The sequence below is a fragment of the Nanorana parkeri genome, unplaced genomic scaffold (genome assembly GCF_000935625.1).
Source record: "Nanorana parkeri isolate BGI_ZX_2015 unplaced genomic scaffold, ASM93562v1 scaffold1837, whole genome shotgun sequence".
Lineage (NCBI taxonomy): Eukaryota > Metazoa > Chordata > Amphibia > Anura > Dicroglossidae > Nanorana > Nanorana parkeri.
The window spans coordinates 115,108-125,186 of NW_017308105.1; the positions used below are offsets into that span (position 1 = coordinate 115,108).

General features: G+C 48.0%; 1 protein-coding gene across 1 annotated transcript in view; it reads right to left on the minus strand.

Annotated features, from left to right (window-relative positions):
* The window catches only part of WDR24 (WD repeat domain 24), a 23,118-nt gene that overhangs the window by 6,852 nt on the left and 6,187 nt on the right, over positions 1-10,079 (minus strand). The window contains exons 6-8 of the mRNA XM_018571787.1: positions 8,178-8,282; positions 7,267-7,534; positions 3,679-3,685 (exon numbers count right to left, since the gene is read on the minus strand). Coding sequence (XP_018427289.1) covers positions 3,679-3,685; positions 7,267-7,534; positions 8,178-8,282 — 380 coding nt within the window. The remainder of the gene's footprint in view (positions 1-3,678; positions 3,686-7,266; positions 7,535-8,177; positions 8,283-10,079) is intronic.

The following is a 10,079-nucleotide window of genomic DNA, read 5'->3' on the forward strand; positions in this document are numbered from 1 at the left end:
TTTGTCATCTCTCAAAACTAAGGGCGGCGCCCACAAAATAAAAAAAAAAAAAAAAAAAAGCAGACAAAACCCAGAATTGCCCATAGGCGGCGCTTTAAAAGCCTTTCCAGCTCTTCAGTTTAGGCCTCATTCACACGAGAAAAGGTCGGGACGTACAGCTCCGTGCTGCGTGCACGGCCGTATCGGGCAGCTCCCAGGAAGGACAGGTGCTGCGTGTGATTAGTACGCAGCCCCTGTCCTTCTCTAAGGGAGTACACGGCCGTATGCCGCCCTGCGCTCACCCCAATTGCAAGTCCCTACGGGTCTGCGACTGGAACGCAGACAGGATCCATCCTGTCAGCGTACGAGTACGGACAACCGCACCGACGTGCAGGGTGGGTGAGGGTATGGCCGCGTAGTCCCATAGAGAAGGACAGGGGTACTAATCACACGCAGCATGAGGCTGTACGTGCCGGCCTTTTCTCGTGTGAATGAGGCCTTAGTTACTGGTGGATGGCCAGAGAATGATTGCTCTCACTGTGCAAATACTCACTTGCTGCATCACAGTCATCACCTGGGGGGTGTTACGTTCCCAAGCATGTAGAAGTGATGCAGCCACCCAAATCACTTCCACTATGAAGGCGGCAGCAAAAATGTCAGCAAACTCTGCAGCTGCTATAAATGACCCCTGTAAACTACGACTCCTCCCCATTCTCAATGCTCCTGTCCTTCATGTTAAAGTATATTGTATGTCCGGGGCAAATATAATAAAAAAAATTAAAAAAAACCTTTTTTGTCTTGAAATCCTCCTGAAAAAAAGCAGTGCACTGCCGGTGTCCTGAACCCCATATCTGTATATCTGGAGTGTGAGATCTCAGGTACTGCCGCCTCTGACCACTAGTCTCAGGAGATCTGGAGTGAGCCCCATAGCTGTATATCTGCAGTGTGAGATCTCAGGCACTGCCGCCTCTGACCACTAGTCTCAGGAGATCTGGAGTGAGCCCCATAGCTATACTGTATATCTGCAGTGTGAGGGGATAAAATTCAAAACAATAACAACCACTTAGAAAGTCGTCCACAGCTCTGCTCCCAACTATATCCCAACTTTCCAGCTGCCTCATCAACTCCTCACATGCTTGCCTCCAGGACTTCCCTAGAGTCTGCCCCATGCTCTGGAACTCTTTACCCCGACCTGTCCGTCTGTCTCCCACTCTGACTGCCTTTAGGCGATCCCTTAAGACACATCTCTTCAGTGAAGCCTATCCCACCTCAACCTAACCACTCAACCATCACATTCTCAGACAATTCATCCCTACACAGCTCCCTCCTTATGTATCACTTGCCCCTCCCTTTAAGATTGTAACCCCTCGGGGGCAGGGCCCTCCTTACCATCTTGTCTTGAATTTTATTGCGATTGTAATGCGTTCCTGATATTGTAAAGCGCTGCGCAAACTGTTGGCGCTATATAAATCCTGTATAATAATAATAATTCCAAGCTAACCAAAGCGGTTTTCTGGCTCACTCGATCTCATCAGTTCCAGGCCACAAATCTGTAATAAAAAGGACAAAACACGGCTGCATGGTTTACAATTTTACTGTGTAAAACTATATACACGCACTGTACATACATGTGACCACTCAGGCTGGAGGAGCGCAGGCAGAACCTGAGCCGATTGTTACAGAAAGACGCAGGAGAGCCCGTAATAAATACAAAGTATAAAACACGGCTATACCAAGGACAATGACGACTTCATCGTCCGGCTTAAAACTAGCAGAGCCGGGCTAGTGGGGGGTGTACGCGTGATCGCCGGGGTCCTGACGAATCAAAATGACAGAGAGAACTGGAGGTATAATAATAAAATACATATACAATGCAGCCTGTCACTGGTATTCACGCAGCGGTCTCTACTTTGCTCTCCCTGTCACATGCTTCTATTACAAGTTGATCCTGCCAGTAAGACCCCATTCACACCTTATAATATCTTCAGGTGCGATTAGGGATTCCTGCGTCAGGAATCGCTAATTTGGCGTTTACCAATATTTATATGCCGAACACACCGATGCTAAGTAACAATACCGGAACTTCCGCTAGCATGGAGCCGGCTTCCCAGGTAATCAGGAAGCCAGGCGTCGTGTCATTACCCGCGGCCTGGCTTCTTGATTTCTCGGGAAGCCAGCTTCCCAGCCAATTAGCATTGAGCGGGCTTCTCGACCAATCATGAAGCCGGGAGGCGGGTCATTACCTGCTGCTCGGCTCCACGCTGATTGGCCGGGAAGCCAGCTTCCCAGCCAATCAGCATCGAGCCGGCTTCTCGACCAATCAGGGAGTCGGGAGGCAGGTCATTACCAGCTGCCCGGCTCCATGCTGATTGGCCGAGAAGCCAACTTCCCGGCTAATCAGCATGGAGCCAGGTCTTTAGCCGCCGGCCGCCTTCCTGATTGTCCAGGAAGCCAATCAGCATCGAGCCGGCCAATCAGCATCGAGTTGGCCACACAGCATCGAGCCGGCCAATCAGGAAGCCAGGTGCTGAGTCATTGCCCACCGCCCACCTTCCCAATTGGGCCGGGAAACCAGCAACATTTTCCCTCACGCCACTGCCGGTCAGAGGAAATCTCCCTCTGACCAGACGCTCCGGTACTGGAGCATTTTGGGCAAGTACGAGTGCTCGGTATCGGCACCAATACTAGTATTCCTAATGCAAATGAATGATGAGGGGACAGCCGCAGCAATTGAATGCCGGCACGCTGCCTGTAATACAATTCCATGCGGTTAGGGACCAATCACTCTTCCCGGACGCATCGAACGTGCCAACAGCAGATTAGGGATTCCTGCAGCAGGAAATTGCAAGTTCCTGACGCAGAGATCCCTAATCGCCCCTAAAGATATCTGTGTAAATGTAGCCCAAGCCTGTTGTTTTTCCACTTCCTGTAACAGGCCATGTTGTCTGGCAGAAGTAGCAGTGACGACAAACCATTTACATCCGCCAGGGGGTGCTTCCAAATGTTATTTATGTGGTTTATACCTATTCTCCCAAATAAAAACAACCGCATTTAAGACTCATCTGTCCACAGGGTGAAAGGGCTGCTGTGCAATTCCACGACTGTGTTGTCACCCTACAACAGGAAGTGGAAAAACAACAGATCTGCTGTGCGGATCAGCAAGTAATACAACTATGTCACGGGGGGAGGGGAGGGGTCTCGAAAAAAACAAACTGGTGTGAAAATGCTATTGACAGACATCATCAGATACTGAATGCCATTTCTGGAACTTATGTCTACATGTCCCATCCTCATAAACCGAGATGGAATAAAAGACAGCGGCTGAGATTAGAAGGCAAGTGTTCATTTGACGGAAGGCATGTATCAGAGTTTCTTCACACCAAGCGCGGAGCAGAGCAGTTACAGAACGCATCAAATGGTATTTTGAGCTCTTGTTCACACCGCAGCGTTCAGTTCCAGAGCATGTGGAAAAAATGCATTTATTCTGCTCTGGACTGCACCAAAATGCATGCAAAGAGCAGAAAAAAATAGGGCTTGCTGCAGTATTTCCACACGCTCTGGAACTGAACGCTGTGGTGTGAACTAGAGCCCAAAATACCATTGGAATACATTGGATGCATTTTTGATGCGTTCTGTAACTGCTCTACTCCGCACTTGGTGTGAACTAGCCCTCAGATAATTAACCAATGATCATTTGAGCCATCTGCAATAGGGACATTCTTCCCCCCTGACCACCAATGTAAGGGGCTCCCTTCCCCCCCTGACCACCAATGTAAGGGGCTCCCTTCCCCCCTGACCACCAATGTAAGGGGCTCCCTTCCCCCCTGACCACCAATGTAAGGGGCTCCCTTCCCCCCTGACCACCAATGTAAGGGGCTCCCTTCCCCCCTGACCACCATTCAATTGGTTTTAGTAAGGGTTCTCAGAGACTTTTTTATCCCATGATGCATCTCTCTCCAGGAGTCAAGTGTCTGTGGCTGTGAGAATCTTGCAATGCCTCAAGGGATTTGTAGTTCCACCACAGCTGGAGGGCCAGAGTTTTGGCTACCCCTGCCTTAAACCTCTGACCAATGTAAGGAGCATTCTTCCCTCTGATCAGAGGGAAGAATGCACCTCACACTAATGAATACCAATGTCACCAGCATTCTTCCCAATAATCAGCAGTTTAATGGGGCTCTTCTCCCAAAGGGTACCAACGTCAGGGGGACCCTCTTCCACTGACCACCAATATCAAGGGCATCCTTGATATTGGGCCCTTCTCCTACAGGCTACCGGTGTAGTTGGTCCCCCCCGCCCACTGACCACCAATGTGAGGGGGTCTTACCCCTCGTATCCATTTCATTTAAATATCATTTTGTCATAAAGCAGCAGTACCTGGCTGTCAAAAATGAAAAATAAGCCACATTGTCTTTTTATTTATTCCTATATCTACAACTTACTTTCCATGCTAATGTACCGTGAGCTGTAGATATAATAATCATTAGCAGGGGTTCCCCCAGACCTGAACGTTATGTCAAGGGTTCCTCCATGTTAAAAACGGTTGAGAAAGGCCATTCTAAAGCCCAGCACAGTACCACAAGCAGCAGCACTTCAGCACTGTTAATACTTTAGGCACTTTTTAGGCAAGGACAGGTTCCCTTGAAGTAGGAAAAAGTCTCGTTACGTGGCACATTTTCTCACAAGGGGACAATGGAACTACTTCCTGTGTCGTGGTGTACTCGCACACCAGTTGGTGCTGCTTATCATCTATATACATTCATAAATACAATGTTCAGCTGTATTCACAGGGGTGCCCGCACCCGGCAGGGCAGTGGGAGTTTGTCTGCATCCAGTTCATGATGTGCTGGAGATGCCCGCCATGTCCACAGCCTTGGCACCAGACAAACAAGCCTTTCACTACGTGGTGGCATACCGCGCACATGCTGGCACACTGGCGACACCTGGTGGGGAGACAGAGAAATGGTTACTAATTCAGCAGAGTATCATTAGGAAAATAATGCATCGGTAGGCAAACGCCGGCTGTGGTGAAACTGCAAATCTCATCACGCATCTGCTTCTGGGAGTCATGCAATGCCTCATGGGACTTATAATTCCGCAGCAGCTGGAGGGTCGGAGTAAACTTGTAATGTCTGAAACAAGGAAGCTGCCATTGCTGAAGTCAAGCTGAAGATGGTAGCTGCCTGCACACACATTAAAGTTGACATGTTTCTTTTGCACATGATGCTATGTTCTAGGGATGCACCGATACCGGTTTTTCAGTATCGTGTTGCGAGTACCGATATTTAGGTGGCGGATCATGACCCGTCGCCCAGCTTCCTGATGAGCTAGAACGCCGGCTTCATAGGCAAAGAACAATGGCTTCACTTGCCGAGGCTGCCTGGCTTCCTGACCAATCAGGAAGCAGGGCAGCAAACCATGAGGTGCTGTTCGGTTTCCTGATTGGTCAGGAAGCCAGGCTGCACGTCATGACCCGCATGGAGCCGGCTTCCTTTCCAATCAAGAAGCCGGAACGCGAGTCATGACGTGCCACCCGGCTTCCCGATTGGTTAGGAAGCCAGGCTGCCTAGCCACAAGTAAAGCTGGCCTTCTAGCCAAATCAGGAAGCCGGTCATAACCCAGCCCCCAGCTTCCTGCGTGGAAAGGAAGTCGGCCCCATGCTCCCTCACCACTGCCGGTCAGAGGGAGATCTCCATCTGACCGGAAGCTCCGGTATCAGGAGGCAAGTATCAGAGCATTGGGCGAGTGCAAGTACTCGCCCAAATACTCAGTATCGGTGCATCCCTACTATGTTCTGTTAATTATTTCACTTCTCACCGGTCACAGATCCAGCCCTTGTTGCTCATGGGTCTCTTGCAGTTGCTGCAGTTGATGTGGAGGGTGGTGGAGGCCTGGTTTAGGCAGTTGATGGCACTGCACGTGCTCAGCTTGATCACCTGATTAGACACATTCCACAGCTTGAATCGCTGTAACAGGTCGATGTAGGAGGTGAACCAGTGCTCCTATAATAGAGACACACAACCTTTATTAAGGGGGGTATTTGGGATCATAAAATACAAACTACATCTGCACAATCTGCATTTATAATATGAAAAACATTTTTAAAGAGCAATTTCAGGCAACAAGTAACAGCAGTCAGTGGGCTATGAATGCTAGCCTGCAAACACTGAAGTTAAAGGGGACCTTGCAGAACAATGCAAGGTCTGATTATAATGTCCAGGCACCTTCCTCCTGTAAAAAATAATCACATGCCCTTAGTGGGTGCCAAATGTGCCTGTAAACAAAACAAAAAAGGGAGCAAGGCAAATATAAACCCAACTTACTTCCTTGCAGGCACATTTTGCATAATTTAACACCAGGTGATGTTTAAAGGGGGAGGGAGCCCAGACATATGCAGACCTGGCATTGTACTGCAAGGTCCACTTTAAATTCAGAAAGATTACTTAACACCCTTAAAGCCTAACGCTGGGCTCAAACCCCCCCCCCCCAAAACTCCCTGAGGGTCATCTCCAGTGGTATTTTATTATGCCTACCTTTTGTTTAAAGTCTTCAGTCCAGGCCCATGATGCGCAGGGTTCTCTTCCTCTTTGGTCTTCACTGGGCCAAGGGCAGTCCTTAATACTGCAGAGAGCTGCACTAATGTGATGTCAGCACCTAACTCTGCACCATTACACAGCAAATGCAGGGAGCTGTGGCGATGCCCACTCAGGGGACAGGCCCATTAAACCCTGCACTAACTCTATATTCCCAGTCTTGTGTGTGGTGAGGCTGGGAGTTACCCGGAAAACGGATGACATATCTGTGAAGAATCACCGTCACACTGCCATTGCGGGTTTGAATATGAATGGTGGCAGTGAGGAAAGACCTTAGAACTTATTTTTGTTGTATGCAAGGGGCAGCAAGGAGAATGTTCCACAATCAATAGCTGCCGAGCTCCAGCATCACCACATTACTGACAGACAGGAGTGAAGTGAACTGGTTTACTGAATGATCTCCAAGCTTAATGTGACACTAAACTCAGGAGTTACATCCTGCATTCATGTATTCCATTAACAACAATGTATCTTATTTGTGTATCACTCGGCTGTAGATCCTCCAATCACCTCTGAATTGGTGCTGACACTGGCCTTCCTTCTAAAGGGTGGCTACTATCATTCCCCATGGTCCCTGTGTGTTGTAAAGTAGTCACCACTCCAAGCTCCCTCCCGGGATGGACTACAATCTCATGTATAGTTTACCAATTTGTATTGAGATTGTAGTCCATCCCGGGAGCGAGCTTGGAGCGGTGACTACTTACCCTGCTGGGCGTAGAAGCACAGCATGTCGCGGACGGTGGGGTTGAAGAAGTCAGTGGGGAGGCGGTTCTCATACAGCGCGTGAGAGATAGAAATGAGAGAGAAGGACTCCACTGGAGTGAGGGACATGGTCTCAGCTTCGTTCCCGCTCACGTGAGGAGAGTCGGCTTTATCCTGTAAGTGGTCCAGGGCCGAAGGGTTGTCTGTGATCTCATGACGAAGCGGGAAGGCCTCCTGGGGAAGGACGTACTCCTGCTCCTCCGCTGCACATGACACAAGGGATATTAGTGGTTACATGATGGACTATGGACTCCCAATACAAAATACACTCAGCCTCTATCTGGCATACAAGAGATCTTTCAGGATCCTGTTAAGTGTCAGAAGCCTCTGATGGAAGCTGAGGGCAGCATAGTTTAGACATTTAGTGTAAACACAGCCAGCTTCCATCACAGTCATTACTTGATGACAGATAAAACCAGTTAACTGCTAACACTATCCACTGTATTCACAATAAAGTTCAGGCAGTTTTGCTGAATTCCGAGTTTCAATAAAGTTTATCTAAAGCCAAAACTTTAAAAATAAAAAACAATGATATGGTATAGAGTAGGGAATGGCTAATGTTTTGCCATTGGGGTGACTTTACCTTCACTGCCTGTCCAGTTGACAGAAGAGGAAGAGAGAAAAATGTCTTCAAAAAGGGAGAAAAATTGCCTCTTGGAGTTATCAATGTAACAAGTGTCCCCTTTGGAAGATTTTTACTCTATTCCTGTTCAGGTGAGAACTAAAAATATTGGATTTTCCCATCACTTTCCATCCCGATGGTCACCAGGACAAATACAGGAGGAGAGTCTCCCCCTCCCAAGGTTCTGTTTACCAGCAGGTACAGCTGCTGCAAATGAGACTTACGATGGGGATGCTCGTGGTCGACCATATACAGCTCATCCTCGTCTCCCTCCACGTCTCCGAGCAAATAGTCAGCAGGGACGTCGCTGCCTTCCGTCTCCTCGTTCTCTGCCAGGAAGGACAAGTGTTAACCAATAACTGAAAATTACACTTACACCCATAATGGAAAAAAATGAAGAAGATCACCTAAAAGCTGAACACTGGGGAAAATGGAAACTACCCTTGTAGTGGGACACAACCCTTATTGTAACTATTAACTCCATTACAAAAACTAGAGGCCATCACCTAAAATTGGTGCACAAGGGGTGTTCAAGAAACCAGATGTGAACCGGCCTGTGAGGAGGATCAGGATGTCCAGAATGTATGTTGAATGGCAGCTGATATATTGCCTGAGGCTGCTGCCATGCAACATACATTCTGGACATCCTGATCCTCCTCACAGGCCGGTTCACATCTGGTTCCCAGACCCGCATAAGTACATTATACATATATATTTATTGTTCCTGTCACCTTCCCTGATATGTTCGGTCCAGGCAGTCAGCTGACCTAGTTTTGCGCCCTCTTGTTGTTCTAACAAGGCTGGTTAGACCCCTGCTACCCTGGTGAGGCCCCCTCAAAGCTCTGGTGAGACCCCCCTCTGTATGTGCGTTATAATTAATCGAAATTAGTCGATTAATCGATTTTAAAAAAATTCGATTAATCGAACAGGAAAATTTTAATCATTACCAGCCCTAATTATATTATATATTATTCATACATTACTGCCAGTGCTGGTACTTCTTTCACTGGGGGGGGGGATCATCGTGTCCACCTATGCCGTCTACTCCTACATGTATGCTGCAGCTCCTTCCTCTTCCTGGTCAATGTGCTGTGCAATGTATTGGTGTGTGTGACCTTCGTCCAGGTGGATCTCCATATTAAGGGGCCATCATATTAAGGAAGAAGATCGGTGTTGCAGCTGCAGAACTAGGGAGCCCATCAAGCCAGGAATAGAGAAGGTGGCTATTGCAAAGGTAGAACTAGAGCGTCCCGCTACGCTGATAGCGCAACCTGTCAGAATCTAGATACACCGTGCAAGTTGTATTCCACAACTGACAGGTTATGCAAAATGTCTTAAACAGGAAGGGGCGGGACTAATTTAGATTAGGGATGAGGGGGGGTGCTCGGGTTTAGTATTGCCTAGAGCAGCACAAAACCAAGATACACCACTGGGTACAGGTACTCCTAGAATGAGATCCTAATAGGTTGGACTTGATGGACTAATGTCTTTATTCAACCTCAAATACTATGTAACTATTATTGATCCCCACCCCAAACCACTGCAAGGGATAGATGCCCATTTTTGCCTGGATACCAGTTAGTAAAAAAAAAAAAAATTTTTGTTTTTTTAATAAAGATTGCAGAAAAAAAACAAAAAAAACAATTTCAACTTGGTCCCGGCTTCAGAGAGATGCGGTTTACGTCACCAACCCTCACTGCTGCCTCCTGACCACCTTTAGTCCAATGAGAATGCACTTCTGCAATGGGCTGGGATGTATTCCCATGGGATTTCGGGTGCCCAGCCATCCCAGGAGGCAGGAGTAAGGCACAGTGATGTCAGTCGTGTGCCCCAAAAGCTGGGACTGAAGATTTTTTTTGCTAATTTTGTTTGGGCAGTGGGGGGGCTGCCAGGGAAACTGATCTTCTGTTCTTCATGGAAGGTACACTTTAATAGACAGACGGAGGAATGTATCAAAACTGGAGCAGACTAAATCTGGAGCAGATTTCCACTGCAACCAATCAGCTTCTCTGTCTCATTTTCAAATCTTACCTGAGCAAACTGCAGAGAGATGCTGATTGGTTCGCTCCAGATTCTGTCTGCTCCAGATAAATTCCCCCCACAGTCTCTTTGAAGAGGAACTGAGC